Source organism: Podarcis muralis, chromosome 6, assembly GCF_964188315.1.
Source record: "Podarcis muralis chromosome 6, rPodMur119.hap1.1, whole genome shotgun sequence".
Classification (NCBI taxonomy): domain Eukaryota; kingdom Metazoa; phylum Chordata; class Lepidosauria; order Squamata; family Lacertidae; genus Podarcis; species Podarcis muralis.
In genome coordinates this window covers 76,746,568-76,765,866 of record NC_135660.1, presented here as the reverse complement: position 1 = coordinate 76,765,866, position 19,299 = coordinate 76,746,568, and the positions used below count along the sequence as shown (strand labels likewise).

Sequence of the window (19,299 nt, the reverse complement as noted above, 5' to 3'; positions counted from 1 at the left end):
TTGATGTAGCTTTGCCCTTAAGTCTGTAATGGCAAAAAAGTGTAGGGGAACATGCAAGATTCTAAGGGGCTACCACTCTGCTACCAGAAAGTGGGTTCATGATTCAGGATTGGTGGCTTGTTTGTTTTTTTAAGTTTCTAAGTAACATATGAACAGGACCTTGGTTACCGTCGAAGCTGAAAGAAGCACAAACAACAAACAGAATAAACAGTGGAAATCAGCCCTTGAAAAAAGGCTTTGCAGGCGATACATAAAGCACAGACATATTGGGGGGTCCTTCTAATGTACCATTTCCAAGGCATGACTCTCCATCCTAGTAAACATGGAATGCCCTCCAAGTGGTGCCATCAGGCCAGGACTTGAGGGCAGCCCAACTCAGCATCGGAGGGCCTGCAAATGCAGCATGGGCTGGCTGACCTCATTTGGAAGAAAGTGAAGGGATTCACAAAGCCACCTAAAGGCCTTTCTGCCTCCCCTGTAACACCACTATGTCCAGAAACTAACTCAACCAGTAGAGGCTGGTCCATTAGGGCACCTGGGGCACTACCCCACCAACCTCAGTCTGCCTCAGCCAGTATCCACCTGCCTAACCACTCCAGGGATGGTTCTGCTGGTCAGCAGAGAGATGGGCATGGCCAAAACCAGAATTAGCTGCCTCTGCCTGTCTCTGGCGCCACCTCCCTTCCCAAGAGCTACCAGCCAGCATTGCTGCGGGCCCCCATCTCAAGTATCCTCTTCACCCTTTGTGACGTTTCATGGTGTTCTGGAGTTAAGCCAAGCTTTTCCTCACCTGTAGTCAGTGGCTTGGAGTAGGGGCAGGGAAATGCACAGCATAACTGCACCCACAGGACGCTATGTATTGAGGAGGGGAGATGGGAACTCAGCACATGCCTGTCCCTTGAGCCTTATAACATGCAGCTCTGCCCTTAGATGTCTCCAAAACTTCAACAGTCCATGGCTATCATGGTACATCATACCTTTAAAGCATCTTCAAGGGACATCCCTCCCCCAAAAAGTATTTGGGGCATTGTAGTTAACTACGGGCTATTGGGGTGTGAGGGGTGAACTACACTGCCCAGTATTCTTTGAGGGAAAGAATGTGCTTCAAATGTACTTTAAAGGTACAGCTTGCATGCGGTCTGTAGGTGGGAGGGTCGGCTGAAGACCAGAGGCGCCATCTTCTTAACAGGATTGAGGGGGCCCCATGTACAACACCATGCGACACCATGACGCCATGCGCATGACACCCTGACGTCACAAGGGGGGCAGAACTTGCCTTGGCCCTTGGCAATTGTCATCCCTGTGCCAGCACCTCTCCTGCCCCACTTGCCCTCACCAGCAGCCCAGCTGCCTTTCAGCAGCCTTCCCTGGGTGGGTGCGAAGCTCTGGCTAGCTGGCTGCCTGCCTAACAGCAGCACAAAAGAGCCCACAGGGGACCCAGAACTCCCCAGCCTGCCACACCACAGATGCTCCTCAAAAAGCAGAGCTGGAGGCGCACAGCCCCACCAAGCTGCCGCTCTGCTTTGCTTACCTCCCCATTCAGACAGGCTCCACTCTGGTCCTCCCTGTCTATGCTGCCAACTCTCAACCCCAGACTCACAGAGCCCACAGCAAAAGCATCCTTGCAACGCTGCAAGGAGCCAAGGGCAGAGCTGAATGCCCCTGGAAGATGGGGGTGGGGTGCTCTGCTTGCTCAAAAAATATATTTGGGGGGGGTGGTGGAAACTGCCTCGGCCCCTAGGAGTTGGCACACCTGCTGAAGACGTTTTGCTGCCTGAGGCAAAGGGCAAGGTGGTGCCTCCTCCAATCTTTCCATGTGCAAAACCTGTATGGGTTGGAAGCTGACTCTTACTTCAACTTCAGCACAGAAAAATACCCTCCCCTGCGCCAGAGAGCAACAGACTGGCTTATGAGGTGTAGAACAGGTTGTGTGGTGAACAGAGGTCTCTGTACTCCAACTTGATCTCCCTGCCACACAACTCCTCCAGCACAGGTTAGCTAAGGCGTCTGCCTCATTCTCCCTAATGACTCTCTCTCTCTCTCTGTGCCATTTATTTAGTGCACAGTTTTCTAGCTAGGCTGCTCCAAATCAAATTAATAGGAGTCTCCCAAAAGACAGCATTTTCTTTTAGAAAGAAAAACTTAGACACACACACACAGCCCATGTCAAGATATCTCCCTCTGTCTTGGCATGATAAAGAATTGAAGAGATGTCATTAGAGAAAGGCAAACTACTTCACAATTCACTGAATAATTCATGGCAACCCCATAACAAAGGAAAATATTACAGTAAATGGGAACTTTACAATCTGAAGCACCACATACTCTCATTCTGAGAAAAGGCCACGCATTAATAGTGGCTGGGGCTGGTTATGGAGTGACAGTCCCCAGGCCCAAGAGTGAAAAATGCAGTTATTTTCTTTTTTTACTCTGCAACTCCAGGGTTTTTGAGTGGAAGACTATAAGGAAACAGGGAGTTCCATGGAGAATCATCCAGCCCTTCTGATTTCCCACAGTGAATGAAGTTGAAATACAGAGGCGACACAGCAACAGAGAACAGTATTCATGTGCTAATTAGCAAGCAGATTGTCTCTTACATTGACAGTCTGAAAGGACTTATTTTGATTTTTGTTTTCATCCATCTATGGCAAGCTTCCTCAACCAAATGCCCTGCAGATGTTTTGGACTACAACAGCTGCCTGGGGCTAATGAGAATTGTAGTGTAAAACATCTGGAGGGCGAGGCTGGAGAAGGCTGGCACAAGGGCAGGTCAATTTTGAAGAGCCACCACAAGGAGGCATCACCCCACAATTGTTGCACGAAAGTCTACCTGCACAGCCTGAAAGGAGCAGAAAGCAAACATTTTCCAAGATGGGAGAGTATTGCATGGATGGAGACTTTTGCAAGTCCATTTTACTAGATGAATACTGATGAAAAATATCTTTTTTAAAAAACAACAACTCATTAATGGTCTTAGGCCTCCTCTCTGAAGACCATACACAGTGAATACTGGAAGAATTATAGATTGCGGTTGCCACAGGCTCTCCCACAAGCCCATTGCTTTGGAGGCCATGTTGTACAAAGTTAAAGACTCCACTATAACTATACTACTAACAGCATTTGGGAGTTTGACACAGCACTCCATTTTTGTCTATCCAACTTTTTGGAACGATGGGTGAATGTGTCTGGTAGTCTATGTTGGATCAGGACGTAGCGTACCACTGCAGCAGCCCCTTCTTCTATGGTTTAAAAACCTGCTACTTTGACCACAGATCCTTCTTGGTCTTCTTTTTAAAAATGAATCTGCAGGCTCAAGATAGTACTAACTAAATGTGTAAACGCCTACTTTAACCTTCTGGCCCATCATGCCCAAAGTCACGATGTTCCCCAGCGGCTGAGCACCCCTGGCAATCATAGTTTGAGAAACAAGTGACATGCACAAGGCTGACAACATACAGCACATGACGCATAGAGTATTGTTACGTACATTCAACAAATTATGCAGTCTTCTATAAACGGATGCATCTGCCCACTTCCCCTTCTGAAAACAAAAACTATCATCCTTGCCTGACTTTCAACTTCAGGGGTTTTAAACCAAACCTTTTCTTTGTTGGCCAGTGCAAGCTCTTTGAGGAATATATTTTGCCTTCAAGGGCATGCAAAGGAACAACAAACAGTCTCATATTAATGGGTCAGATTGTGTTACTTGTGAAAACATCTCAAATCCTGGGGAACTGTACAGAATCCAAAATACTTAACTGGTGCAGAAGCTATTGCCTTAGTTCATACAGGAGTCATAAACAGAGGCGCTACATGGTAAGAAGCCTCTAAGACAGTGGTTCTCAACCTGTGGGTCCCCAGATGTTGTTGGACTGCAACTCCCATCATCCCTGAGCTCTGGCCTTGCTAGCTAGGGGTGATGGGAGTTGTAGTTCAACATCTGGGGACTCACAGGTTGAAAAAGGCTGCTCTAAGGTGGCTGCTTCTACAGTCCCGCTCAGAGTCCCCAATCCAGCACTACTGCCCCCTTGAGCATCCTGTTCTCCTCCCTTGCTACTGGAAGGAGGTGGGTGGTAGTGCCAAAAGAAAGAAAGAAGGAAGCTTTTCTTAGGTGGCTGTAGCAGTTGTCGGAGCTGCTACAGGAACCCAGAGTGTTCTCATTATGCAGAAGCTCTGTTTAGGGTTCCTGTGCGAACCATGTCAGAAATGAGATGTTACAGTAAGTCAGCTACAATCAGAATATCATTCAGCAGAGCTCCAAGGGATGTGCATTTTCTGATGCTACCCAGCACATATGCAGCAAGTGTAGATGCAGTGGAAAAACCCACATGTGTGGATGTCACACATGGCAATCTACATGCAGAGAAGGCACACTGATTCTTATGGAATGTCCTCCATGTGCAAATTTTGCAACATGTGATGCAGTTCTCCAGCCTGTAAGCATTCTGCTAAAACAGCAGAAGAAGCCAGTCTATAGACCTTAATCTTAGACTAAGCATCTGAGAGATAAGCAAAGCTCCAGTTTCATAAACGCCTGGCACTTACAACGGAAGGCGAATGGCAGCCAAATGTACCTGCAAACATACATCTAAAAATTTTCTAGTGGGTGGGTGCTTTAGAAATGGGGATATGATAGAAGAATCACAGGGATGAAACACCAACAAAAGCAAATCTGCAGCAGCGCAGTGGGAACTCTGGCGAGGCAAAATTATAAAACCGATCACAATCTCAAGACCCCGCTAGAAGAATATGCTCAGGGAGGGAGAGCTACGCAAAAAGAGAGTAGACTAGGATCCAGAATTATCTACTCCAGACAGCTACCAATAAACTGAATGTAGGAACAAGGTGAATCCTGCAGCCTATTCAAGCTAGACAAGCACAAGTAATGGATTAATATTTGAGCTTCTGTGAGACAGAATATGTGAAAATGGACAAACACTTTACTCTAGTAGCAAAAGCAGTCCTGTATGCTCATACTGCATTATTATGAGAAGAAACAAACCAAATAATCTTGGTTGAGTTGGGTTTTTGCTTTCCCCCGCTTTAGTTTCCATTAAAACAAACTTTAGGTGTTTTATTTATATCGTTGGGAACAACTCCTGTACCGTGATCATCTGTGCATCTCCATTGAAACAAGTGCCAATCACAAGGTCATCCAAATAAATTGCTCATTAAAATTTCAAGACTAGCCACACCATCTTATTACATTTCCATCCACTTAACACAATTTAGGGCAGTCACATGCACACTGGCTCATGGGGGGGGGGGGGCTGTCACACAAAATAATCCCACCACAAACAAATGGGAATCCCTTGTGCAAAGACTGCGCACACCCCCTGAAATTGAGCCACTTCCCCATCTATTCCACCTAGAGACTCTTTGTTAAGCCAACAGCACTTTCATTTTAGTGGTTTGAGTAAATGTAGTAGGCTTCTTAAGAACTAAATTTTCATAGTGTTCAAATTAATGCCAGTTTAGAGCACTAAATATTTGTTATCAGTAAAGAGAAGGCCATAGTACTTGCTGCTAGTTGCCTACCTTGATCTCCTCAGGGCATCTTCATCTGGATCTTGCACTGCAGATGAGAAATTGACTCCATTAGAGAGGAAAAAAACAAACAAGACAACTAGGTGGAGATTACAACCTAAGTACAAAGGGAGCAGAAACTGGTAATTCAGGTTCTCTAGGGGTCAAATGACACTTTGCATGGGAGATCTGTGATTGGATCTCCCAATGCTGGCAGGTGTGAATTTCTATTCAGTGGTTTGAATTAAAATAGGGGGGGAAACTACTTTGAATTTCTCTTCCTTTCTGAAATCTGGTTAAAGTGTTAGTTTATTCTTCCTGGTTTAAAAAAATAATAATCATTTTTCAACTAGAACACCACTTAGGATTTTCTATTTACGTGTGATTTCAATTCACATTGTTACAACCGGAGCAGGAATAAATTTGTTGGTCTTAATATCTCTTAAGAACCAAAGAAAGAAATTGCAGGATGAAAGGAGGGGTGACCATGATTGTCTCAGCAGCAACTTCCCCCCATTGCACCTTAACTTGACATTTTGGAATCTTTTTGTAACACTGTCATTTCAGTCAGCATGTTCTGTCTGAAATGTTAATGTTTTGATTTTGTAAACTATCCTTCGCTGTCCCTTTACCATCTCATTTCAGGTTTGCTTTTGGAACAGACACAAAACTGATAGCCCTGCTGGATGATTCACACCCAGATACCAACAGGGGATAAACTTTTCTGCTGACCTTGTTCTTATCTAAGGCTTCTGCCTGGCATCATACAGTTCTCACGGACAACTGGAACATCAGGTCACTGTGTCAGGGCTTCCTCACCAGTGATTTTATTTTCATCTGTCCAATCAGACGCAGAGGATAACCACTGGAGAGGCTTGCTAGGCCCCATGGCAATTGGCATGGGGCACTTCTTAGGCTCCAGAGATCTTTAACTCAAAGATGGCTGAGAGATTACCTGGACCTTTGGAGTTGGTTGTCATCAATATATTGATGACACCCAGCTCAATACCTGGGATGCTAAGGCAAGTTAACTTAAACAAGGTCATAGAAGTAAGATTCCTAGTCCTATTCTCTGAGCTGCAGCCACCTGCACTCCTGAAACACTTCTCCAGAGGGTCAGGGGCCCTCTTGAACAATGAAACCAGTTGGGCAAACCTCCACCCAATTTTGGACAACCTTCCCTTCCCCAGCAGATTGCCAAAGTGAATTATTTGTGCCCTGGGGGAATTAAACATGCTGACAATCAATATGATGGTTGTCATGCCATCAATGCAGGCTCATGGCATTGGTATTATCCTGCATCCTTTTTCATATGTAGGTTGCTATGCTTCTGCAACAGCATTATGACAGTTATGTCTTCTGCATAGACTGTGTCCCCTCTTGGCAAGGACCCTGCCATGTTGATACACACTTAAGTATACCCTAGGCTTGGCTACTGTAAAACATATTGTGTGGGAACTGCCCTTGAAGATTACTCTAGCGTGGTGTAACATGCTATAGTCCAACTCTTATGAAATGCCAGGAGATGGGAACATGCTCAGCCTTTATTTTCCAGCCACGCTGGCTGCAGTTCTGTTCCCATGACCAATTCAAGGCACATAAGAACTTGTATATAGCATGGAATCGACATACCTTAGTGATGGTATCTCTCTGTATCCATCCTCCTGCAATCCTTCAGCATCATCTCAGGCCCTCCTTCAGTTGCCATCTATTCATGAAATCAGGCCTGGCATCTGAACATGGCACCCTCAGGGAAATGTCAAGGACCCAAGCACATTGGAAAGCCCATCCTGGCTGATACTAGCATCTCTTTAGTTTTTTTTCCCACCCTTACAAAATGTTTTTAGGAACCAGGGTTGAGAGGAGTGTTGGGCTAGGTAACTGCTGTTGCTGTCACCGCCATCTTAATTCTCCCCCATGATGCCTCTGGCACAACACTGTGATGCTGCAATGTGATGCCAGTGTCATCGAGAGGGAATTAAAATGGATTCCCCTCTCAAGCACAGAACTCTTCCTCTCATATTACCTTATGACTACTGGCCGTTGGTATACAGAGGGAAAACAAAGAATTCCATCAAAGACGTGAACTGGGGCTTCCCAGCCTGACTTACTGTACTCAGTTCCTGTCATCTGAGCCAGGATACGGAAGGACCTGGACTGCAAGTGGGAAGAACGGCGACTCCAATCATCAAGCTCATCTTCAGGCTTGTTCTGAGTTTTAAGCACAGCCTGATACACTGGAGAGGCACTGTCTACATGAGGATCTTTAACAGGGAGGCTACTGCAATGCAGAAAGAGGTGCACTGTAAAATGGCCAATGCTGATTTTGTCCTCCCCTCCCCAACACCCTTCTTCCTGCTTGTCTGCAGATCCCCAGTTTCCACTTAACCACGGTTCAGTGAGATGATGCACTTGTGATAAATGTAAATGTCGGCCAGCAAACGTAAGGAGACTAACAATTCTGACTTGCATTTGTTGTCCAAAGGGTGTTTGTGGTTCTGGTGGTGATGGAATGGAGCCAGACTAAGTCCCATTGAAATCAGTGGTACTCAGATTAGTCATGATAAACTTTTTCATTTTGGTTACAATGGGAGCTAAGCGCAACCAACAGTTGTCTGTATCCAACCCATAATCATCCATATATCTATATCTCTATATATTTCTATATATCTATATCTATACAACTTTGCCCATCTTCTAGTTAAGAATGATCAGTACGTGGACCAGTTCCAAACTATCGAATAAATCTACCAACAGGCTAAAATATTTCAACTCATTTATCCAAATGGCCTGCAATTGTCTAAAATACGGTACTTCAATAATCAGTTCAGATAAACTCTTTACAAAGAACTACAGGGAGCAGTTTTTCTTTTTCTTACACCAGAGTAACAGATCTATTACATTCTCTAGGTTCCACTTCCCTCTATTATCATTTTGCTGTAGAACTGTTATTATATCCCAGGCTTCCTCAACCTCAGCCCTCCAGATGTTTTTGGCCTACAACTCCCATGATCCTTAGCTAGAAGGACCAGTGGTCAGGGATGATGGGAATTGTAGTCTCAAAACATCTGGAGGGCTGAGGTTGAGGAAGCTTGTTATATCCTATATGTAGGCATATTGAAACCATACATTGCTTGGCCTTTATCCCACTATCTTATCCATATCTGTGTTAACAGGTTTTTTGTTTTTTTTAAATAAGCCTATAAGATAGATAGATAAATAAATAAATGCTCAAACTTTTATGCTGGTATATCTGCCTTCAACAACACCATAGCACCATGTTTTGAATATTGTTGAAAGATGGCAACTGGTGAGTGCCATTTGAGGAATATTTGCTCATATTATTAGGATATCATTGCTGATTAGAGGCAGCTCACTAAACAAAATTATGTGCATACATAATCATGGAATTAAATTCACTCCCCTTATCACTAGTAGCATTGTATTGGGCATGTAATGGGTCATTTTTAATTTTTTTTTTGCTTTCAGGTGGATAGCTTCAATTAATAGAGATGGACACACTTCAATTTAGACCATAAAAAATAGTCATACATTAAAAAACCCCACAGGCAGCAAAATGAAAAATATCAGCAATGCAAACCTCTTGGAATGGGAATCCATTTGATACCAGTCTCCTGCTTACAATCTATGGAGTAGACCAGGTGCTAAAGCCTTGCTGAATCTAACCAAAGTTCATCTACCCTAGCATTTTGATTCCCAACAACAGCCAGACAGATGCCCCTGGAAGCTCACAAGCAGATCATGAATGCAGTGGTTTTCCCCATGGCATTTGTTCCCAGTTATTTAACAATTACGCAGCACACCGGCTCTGAACACTGAAGACTTGATTTAGCTTGCATGGCCAATAGACCTCTGCTCTGTTAATTTATCTAATTCCCTTTTCAAAGCTGCCAAACTCCAACAGCCATCACCTTGTGATAGTGAATATTCTTCTTATGTGTTTTATGAAGAAATACTTTCCTTTGTTGCTACTGACCCCAATGTTCAAAGACAGAACAAAACCCAATAAAGGTTTTCGGAATTTGGCTCCTCAGGTTAATTGTGTCATTGAACTTTTATGATTTGTATTAAACTGGACAGTTAATAACTGAAATCACGACACACCACAATGACCGAAATCCAAGGAACTGTAATATGTATCTTGTTATCAGGTTCATTCAAAGTATATCTGAAAACTGTTTAGGATTTTTGCAGTATAATCCAATGCATGCCTACTCAGAAGTAAGCCCTGTTACTGAGTTCACCATGAATTACTCTCAAGTATGTGTGTACAGGAGTGTAGCCTAAAATGTTATTCACTTCTTTGGCACTTCACTTATTCGGTGGTCATTTATTTATGTACAGTTCTGCAGTGACGATCTCTTTAAACAGGGGCAGAAACAGAATGATAAAAGTGTATGGAAAGAAAATTCATTGGAATATGCATGAAAAAAGAAAAGGCAAAACTATCTTGTCTTGGTGTATTATGAATTAAACAGAAGGTTAGGAGAAGAAAACTCCAAACTTATCATCGTGAACAATATAAATACAACCACCTTCCTCCTCCCCACCAAAGTTATAAGTAACTCCTGTATACAGGCAGAACTTCCTGGAACCTCATGTAGACCACTTTTGAGTTTTGATGGAAGATAGGATTAAGATGCATTTAAAAAATCTGTGCCAAGGATTAAATCCAAGAGACACCCGCAAAGAACTGGCTCACTCCATTTTAAAAAAATGTAGCTGATATGAACCAGAAAAATGCTATGTGCATTAGAATCCAAGTGAATTTGAGAATAGTCAGCATAATCTCACATCTGACATGCACAGAGCTTTGCCCAAGCAAGCCTGCTAGCCTGTCTGTGGACTTAGAAGGGGGAAACTGAAATGCATTCACATATAAAGCACAGTATAACATCTACTGGGAGAAACTAATGTTCTGCAGGTGAAAAAATAGGAAGCTTAAAAAGTGAAAAGGAGCAACAACAAGAGCTGTGCAGCACTGAACGAAGCACATTCAGAGGGCTCTTAGTTTAAAACCAAAAACCAAACCCCCAAAACACATAGAAACATTGTGAACAGAGCCCAGCTCTAGTATGGAACTGTATACTAAAAGTATATAAGGAAAAAAATTAATTGTGAAACTTTATGTATATTACATTATTAAAAATGTGCCCCCCAATTTTATGAATTTACGCATGCTGCCTTGGGAGGGCTTTTTGCCCAGAAAGGCAGTGTAAAAATATTTCGGATAAAAATAATAAAATAAAAAATATGAAAACCCTGTGTCCAAAACATAGGACACAGTATGTGTCTATGGAGTGTGTGCTTTTAAAGAGTGACTTGGTGTTTGAGGTAATAGGGAAAATATTATAATGGGCATATACATTCTGATGAAGAAATAAAGTCAATTATTTCCCTTTTTGACACCTTTCAGAGTCTTATATTTGTTCTTAATGCAGATTTCACTGGAGCAAAATCCATTCCCCAAACTCAGAATCTGTCTTTCTGCATTTTCAGTCTGTGTGATTACGGTACTTTTTTGCTTATATTCTGGGTGGTTGGGGAGTGAGTAACTTTATAGTTCTTAATTTATGTATTAGGGTCTTTCCCACAGAAAACCAGTACACATGTGTTGTAGAATCCACATGTGGAACAGTTTCCTAAGGATTGTACCACTTCAGACTGAAATTAGCATGGTAAAGGTAAGACTAGCTCAAATCTCTGTCTTTTTTTTTTTTTTTTTTTACCAGCAGAACATTGTAACATGTAATTCCCATGTGCAGTCTGAAGTGGTATCACCCAGAAAGACCTGCACCACATACTTCTACTGCATGTGTAAATCACTCTAAAGCCGAAATCCTTACAATTCATAGGTAAACCCCTTTAATGAGATTTAACCACAATGCAGAAGTGTGTCTTCTACTTTCGTATGTTTGGTGCTATTATACCGTGACCTATCTGGAATTTTCTGGAGGACATGGTGGCTGTATTTAGTGTTTTGGTGTTACAATAATGAGCCTAGCCTGTGCCTGGGCTCACACGCTTCCCCTCCTCCAGCACAGCCATTCAGCGATCAGAAACTTCCGCTTCCATTTTAGATTAACCATAATTTAGTGTGTTGTCTAAACCCTAAACTGTGGTTAATCTTAACTATGGTTAAAGAAACAAGTCAGCTTCACAAACTATAATTTGAAGTTGACTTCTTTCCTTTACCTATGGTTAGGTCCAGTGGGTTTGGATGGCATGGCAAGCTGCAGTTAGTAAAAAAATGGAAGCCAAAGATTTTGAATTCCTCCTCATAACCATGCAAAAGGAGGTGCGAGGAGCCTTTAAACCCAAGGAGAGGATAAGCTCATTGTTGCAACCCTAAACAATGGCTCCTTCTTGAGCAACATTCTACTGTAAGAAAAGATATACTGAATTGACTGTTTAATTTTGTGTGATCAGCTGTTCGGAAGATCCCACTGAAATGCCATCAGCAAAATACTGGCGCAGTTCAGACCCTACCTGATTTCTCACAGGAGACACCAGACTCCCATATCTCCATGAACATTGCAAGAGGGTGCCTAGGGGGCCAGAGCTCCCAGCATTTTATGCTGGGCCCTAGATCCCCTGTCTCCTTCTTCCCTTTTTAAAAGAACACACTTTGTAAACTCTGCTAACAGGGCAGCTGGGTAAGACTCCAGCCACGCACCACTTTAATATGCCCAGGGGCTCCTATACATATAAACCAGCGTATGCAGATTTCATGCAAATTTGTTTGAAGTCCTAGCAAGACCCCTGCTCCCCTTCCCCATGCAGATTGTGTCCCATATGATGTGAGTGCTAAATGGGAGCACCTAACTGATGCTGTTCACATAAGGTGTTCCCCAACAAAAGAGTAGAGGTGATTCAAATCAGGCATCAACATGACTGGGAGTTCATGTGGTGCACCCCCTACCACTGAAAGGAAGTTGTGGACTTGGTAAATATCTGAACTAGGCCAGTAAAATTCTCCGCCATGAAAGTATTTTTAACATTCCTGAGTCTGCCTTATATGTCTTAATTTAGCACCGATACATACTAAATGTTTTTAAAATCTATAAAATTGGAAAGAAGTGGGCCATACATAAGAGGAAGATTAAGTTCTACTCTGCACTTCTTTGGTTCTATAGAGTTGGAAATATAAATCTACTTACGCCAGTGGAGATTCACTGTGAGTCATAGGATCAAAACCCAACAAAGAGTATTGAGTGTTTGGGGTCCATCATAATGGAGAGTTGGGATGTACACAACAGAGCAACATTAGTATGAGAAATTAACGAAAACCCACAAGGAATGTATAAAGGGGGGAAAGAAAGAGAAGAAACCATTATCAATACAAGGAGTGCAAAGGAGTAAATTAATACATCAGCAGTTGGAAGAAGCTTGCTAAAGTTGTTAAACCTAGGGTAGCAACGTTGCTGTTCTGTAACTTGGAATGCATTCAAAATTTTGCAATCTGCACACAAAGCAATATATATATATATATGCATCATAAGAAGGCCATACACATATAACTTCCATCAGGATACTGGAGGTGCACAACTGAGAGTTAACTCCTAATCGACACAGCAAGGGGAGGTGGATGGAGGAAGCTGAATCCTTCCCCACACCCTTGCTTCCCCACCCTAGGCAGTTTTAAAAAACCACTGTTGTTCCACTTTTTAAAGGAAGTTTTCTTCTAGTCTCAGAACACCACCACACTGCATTTAAAGGGATTTTGCACACAGCTCTGCCCTCGTAATTGGTTGGGTTTTAGGTGTATCTGATAAAATATTAGATTTCTTTCTCTTTCAAAATGAAAAAGCAAAAAACGTAAACCCTATAGCCTTGGGGAAAGGGGGGGTATGCAAACATGATGGACAAATAAAACAGAAATTCTAGATTTATCATGTCAAACCAACCCTTCCTCCCAGTTTCCCAGATCCTGTTGTCTCCAGCACTTTATTCCACATCACGGCACTTAGCAGATTGCTCAAAATGAAAGAGAGGGCAGTGTAGCATGCAGGGAGGAACCGGGGCACACAAAGGAAGTTCTCTTACCCAGCAAGTTCACCACCTTGCGCCTGGGCCTGGCCTGCAATGGCATCCATGATAGCATCTTGAGAATACATGCTTATTGGGGTGTTATACTGGGCGTGAATGATGGTGGCCTTGCCACCAGGCCCTTTCACCTCAATGGGTTTGTGCGTAGACAGAGCAGAATCCTTCAGGACGTTGGGGTTGAAGCGCTCCACGTACTCTGTGCTGGGATGGGGGAAGAGTGAGGTTACAGAAAGTGAGGGAAGAAAGAAGAAAAGGGGCAAGGAAGTGATGGTGGAAAGGGAGGGAAGGAGGTGCATGCACAGAGGAGCATTCAAGGACATCGTGCACAAGTGGAGAAAGCTTTTGATCGGACAGAACGGACTTGAAATACCACGGCAAAAAAGGGCAGGACTTGCAGCCATTCCAGAGAATGGATGACCTGTCGATAGCTTCTGCTTTTGTGGAAGAAATGCTGCAATATCCCACCATTAAAAGCACAATGTTTTAATTCTGAGAAAGTGTCTTTCTTCCCTCAGATAGGGCACCCACTGGCACTGTGACAGCTGTTGGGAAAAGCCTCTGTAATACAAGTGTAGGGAATATTTGGCCATGCAGATGTGGCTGAGCTGCAACTCCCATGATCCCTGCCCATTGGCCATGCTTGCTGGGGCTGTCCCTTGTACAGTGGCCATATAAAAGTCAGTGGTTTATAAACGCATCTCTGTCTCTCACACCTTCACTCTAGCAAGCCAGGGGGATTATCACAGGCCAAGGACACATTTCAGCCTGACAAAAGCACTCAAGGCGACTGGAATGTGTCCTTGAAATGGACACATCCTATGACGTAGCCTGGGGGAGAGGCCCAAAGGTCAGGCAGAGAGGCAGAGAGAGCCGTCCTTGGGCTTGAGGTTACTCACTCCTGCTCTAGGGGCATCGGATATCAGATTCTCTTTCTGATGCATATGACCATATGCAATTTTTTCAGTAATTTTCTAGAAAACCCACACCACTGCTTCTAGGTTAGGGACAGAAAATCTCCACTGCTTCTGTGAGTTAGGGACAGAAAATCTCCCAATTTGTTATTGTTCCTGAAGCCCAGTCTTATTAAAGTTGATTTAGAAATAGAATCAACGTGGGTTGGGTCCCTGGTAAACGTATATAGGATTACAGCCTTAGCAGGCTATTGATGCAACTCTTGCTAGGTCATGGTATCAGAAGCCCCCCCCCCTCTTTATTTCTCAAATGATATTTTATAAGATACCTTTGTTGAAAGTCTGCCATACAGAAATAGTTAATACTTAGAAATAGTTAATACAAGCTGTTATTTATGTGTTGTTTTTACCTGTATGGGCCTACGGCCGTAATAAATGTATGTATGTATGTATGTTAATACAAAACCAGTTGTACGTAGCTGCTGGATTGCAAGAGGGACAAGACTGTCTTTTTAAAAGCTCTGAAGCAGAACAATACTCGACTGATGTAGATGTTCCTGTCGCGGCAGCAGTTTGACAGGAGAAACGGCGCCTGACCTGTGAGATGTTTATCTCCCTCACAGCTATCGAAGGGGTGGGAGCCTTTGGGGAATGTATTTTGATGAACTAGGGAGGGACAGTTATAAAACAGATACCAGGATTCAAACGACGCAGTACATGCACAGACACTTCGAGGGAACAGAAACCTGCCACGACAGGAACACATTAACTAACATGCATCACAAACTAAAATGTACATTTATAGTAACATTTGACTTCAAATGGTTTGAACCTCTTAGCGAGGTATTTCACGGCAAGAAGCCTCCACACACTGGTTCCAACAGCCACCACAGGCAACTGTAGCTAGTAAGCCTTCCAGCCTAGCCATGCCATGCTCCCGGAAAAGGAAAAGCCACTGCCATCCACTCACTCCTACTCTATACTAGTTATCAGACTTTGTGGCCAGTACATAAAGATCCTCTGGGAGCCACAACAGGAACAGAGAGGTCTTGCGGCAAACCTTTTGAGTGGATGCAAAATAATTAAATAAAGCCATTCCAGACCAAGTAATGCATTTGCAGTGGCACCATAATGCTATGTAAGGAGGAGGAATATTCCTAGAACGGAACTACCAGTAGAACACACTAGTGCCATTTTATGCCTGCTACACCACTGAGCTCTTGTAATGTGCATCCCACTTGCAAGCACACACACACAGCAGCTTCATGCTACCCCAGGAAGTGGGGACATAGTCAAACATGTAACACCGGCACACTGTTTAATACTAACTTGGCAGCAGTGTTCGCTATGACCTGGGAGGGAAGAGAAAGACAAAAGGAGGGGAAATCAAACCAACAGATTTAAAATAAAATAAAAAGAGCATGAGGCTAGTAAGTATTAACCAGGCTTTATAAGGCTTTTGCAAATTCCTCTACAAATAGGAACAGAAAGCAGCTGTTATGTCCCAAACCTCCCAATGTGATTAACAGAGGGAAAATGTAAGGATTACAGTTTATCCACCAGGATTTATGGAGGTACTGTGACATTTTGCCTGAACATGAACACCAAGTTTTTATTACTGTAACATTGCTTGGCATACTGCTTGGCATGCAAGGGCAAGAAAGCAAACTTTTGAAAGTCGCTTTGGAAAGTGACTATTAGATAACAACAGCAACCCATGTGAACACAGTAGATACTACACAGATGCATCAAAGAGATAATGCCTCACCTCCACAGTGCTAAGCACTCTGGGATCAAGCACCATTCTTTCTCAACCTTTTCTACTGCTAGTGTATTGACATCTTGCTTGACCAAGAACATCCAAAGCAAATATCAAGAAGATGCACATGTCATAAACCCTCATTCCTAGAGTTCTGTCCAACCACCACCGTGGAAATCATGGCAAAGCTCTGAAGCGAGAGGCCAATACAGTTCTCAGTGACTCCCACTGAGCTCTGCAGGTTAAAGTAAATGGGTTTTGGTCTGGAACACAGTTGAGAGGGGACCAAACCTGTCCACAGGGATTCCAGAATGCACCTTGTTTTCTTTCTCCTATATAAATGAATGGCTTCTATTGACCTCATAGGACCTATGGGAAAAATTATAGCAGTTACACTTGCAAACTCCACTGTGGTCGGAAGACACTAGGCACTCCTGGTAACTAGGGAATCAAGAGAAAGTGTTGGATCCAAGAGATTCTCCTAGCTGTGTGTATATATATATATGCTCCTTCAGGGTCAGTGCAACTCCATCTGTATCAAACTCTCCCAAATTGCAAGAATTCCTAACCAACATAACCAATGTCTTGTCTGCATTAAGCTTTAGCTTGTTTAGCCACTCATTTCTGAACACTGACCTACCACTTTTATTGCCACGCTGGTATTAGATTATGGCAAGAGTTGTGCGTCACCCACACATTGACGACCCCTCTGCTCAAATCTCCAGATGACATCCCAGTAGTTTCATATAGGGGTTGAAAGTAAGGAAAATCAGATGGAACTCTGGGACACTCCACAGGTCAAAGACTATGAGATGAAACAGCAGTCTCCCAGCATCACTTTCAGGGAGAGCCTCTCCATGAATGAATGGAACCACTGAAGAACAGTGTTCCACAAACCTATCCCCACCAAACAGCTTAGAAGGATACCATGGCTGATTGTATCAAACACTGCTGGGAAGTCCAGGAGACGCAACAGGACAGCACTCCCTCTGAGCATCTCATAGTGTAGGTCCACTAGGGTGACCAAGTCAGCTTCAGTTGCAAAACCAGGCTGGAAGCCAGATTACAATGGTTCCAAAGAATCCAATGAATACCTACAGTTGGAAGCTTGGTGACCAACTCAAGAGAGTCTGGTGACTGATAGGATCAATATGTCACCTGCTATCCACTGATGTAGGCCAACATTGGGTTAGCTCCAGGAATGAATGTTGTCTTATTAACGTTTTCTGCAGCTCAGTTCTTAGGACTATTTCACACATTACATAGCAGCAAATGGGTCTTTCCACTGCATTTATGCTCAGTAGGGAGCTGCAGCTAATTCCAGCTCTTTGACAAATGCACTTATGAGAAACAGGTGTTTTTGCAACAATGTTTTTGTTCCACTTACTCCTGCCACATTTTAACTGCACACTTAAAGAAAATGCAGGTGCACAGATAATAATGATGTCACCTCAAGTGCAATTTGGGAGGAGAAGCACTTGTGGACTGGCACCGTCCTTCAGCCAGGCCCTTGAGTCAATCTGAAACTTATTCTGCAAGGAACAACCTAGAACCTTGATCATCTCATCAATTTTCAAGGATCAAGCACTCTGCCAGATATACCCCACAGATCCCTGTTAGACCTTGCGTGAATATGAATTGTGAGCCGCTTTGGGAGCTAATCTTGGCAGGGTGTAATGGAAGGCTGTTCCCGCTGTCCTGAGAGGTGAACCAGGCTGGAGCACTGTTCCTAGATTTATTTTTGTTACTCCCCTCCCCCCTTTAAAAGGCCCAGATCTGGTTGAGGAAGAAACTCAGGTTTATGTTTTTAATTTATCAGAGAAGGGAGTCTTCTTAGCAAGCCGTTCAAGTTGCCGCTAGCAAGACTCAATCCACGATTCTTCTGGTAGCTGACAAAGTTAATGAGGGAAGGGATTTTCCTGTGGATCCAGGGGATCAGGTTGCTGTGATTGTCTTACACAATTCTCTTTAATGGACAACAGGGGTCTGGTGGCAGACACGGAGATTTCTTAAAAGAAAGGCGAAGTTGCATAGTATGAATACATAGATGTACTGTTTACTCCACTGCTTGCTGTCCAAGTTTTAATGGGGGAGGGAGAAAAGGAAGGGGGAAAACACTGGTTGCCAATACAGGTTTTCACATCAGGATAATTAAAAGTTTCCCACTCCATCTTGTTTCCTGCCCTTCAGTTTCTCTCACTCAAGAATATTCTCCCACTGGCTTAGTAAACTGTGCTTTAATCCAAATATATCTGCCTGTTACAGAAACTCACTGAGATATATTAGGAACAAGTTGTAGTCAGTAAGCAGATCAGTGATTCTATATCCATTTTAGGAATGTGCAGGACAGCTGGGCATCTGCTTACTGAGAAACACAGTGTAATAGTATCATTTTCTGAAGTGGATGCTGTTGGCTATACTAATCCTCTAAGCTATGCCCATGCACGTAAAACAACATTTTAAAGTACGGCATAAGCCTTTAGTGATATACCCCTTGAATAAGAGGGGAACTAACTCTTCCACAGTATCTGATTGGACTTTCAAAACACATCAAAGGCAGAACGCAAACTCTTCACATACCAGCAGTCATGAAAATGGACAACTGACAGACCACATCTAACATAGCCTAATGAAATTGGTCATGAACCCTGCGAAGCAAAGATGGCAGCCCAGACCTTGAGAGGGCTCCTGTATCTTTAACAGATGAAGAAGAGAGAAGCTTGTCAGGAACCACCACACCTGGTGGAATGTTCCATTCTATGCAACTCTTAAAGGTGTATGAACTTGAGGTCTTGCACTGGTTCCCAAACTTGTGTTTGAAAATGCAGGTCCATTTTCTACCCCTGCCCCTCCAGCCAGTTTGGTGCACTCATTCCATTTCATTTGTATATTGACAGCTTTTGTGACATCCAAATATTTTCCACTGAGATTTGCCATGTGACAAGAGGGCTTGAAACACTCTCTTTGTTGGCCCCACCTCCCCTGTTGGGTTTCCCAGTGGACTGGGAAAGGGAGAGGGGAAGTAATGGACAT

General features: G+C 43.3%; 1 protein-coding gene across 19 annotated transcripts in view; it reads right to left on the bottom strand.

The window, feature by feature from the left end:
- The window catches only part of LDB3 (LIM domain binding 3), a 152,043-nt gene that overhangs the window by 50,878 nt on the left and 81,866 nt on the right, over nucleotides 1–19,299 (bottom strand). For 9 of the 19 annotated variants that reach the window (XM_077930583.1, XM_077930582.1, XM_077930584.1 and 6 more), the window contains 3 exons: nucleotides 12,708–12,722; nucleotides 7,638–7,807; nucleotides 5,539–5,575 (listed from right to left, as the gene is read on the bottom strand). The exons of 1 other annotated variant lie outside the window; for it this stretch is intronic. In XM_077930583.1, the coding sequence (XP_077786709.1) occupies nucleotides 5,539–5,575; nucleotides 7,638–7,807; nucleotides 12,708–12,722 (222 nt within the window). Of the gene's footprint in view, nucleotides 1–5,538; nucleotides 5,576–7,637; nucleotides 7,808–12,707; nucleotides 12,723–13,593; nucleotides 13,798–15,836; nucleotides 15,860–19,299 lie in introns of all 19 variants that reach the window. 9 more of the 19 variants (XM_028729274.2, XM_028729277.2, XM_077930593.1 and 6 more) reach the window with 3 other exon arrangements.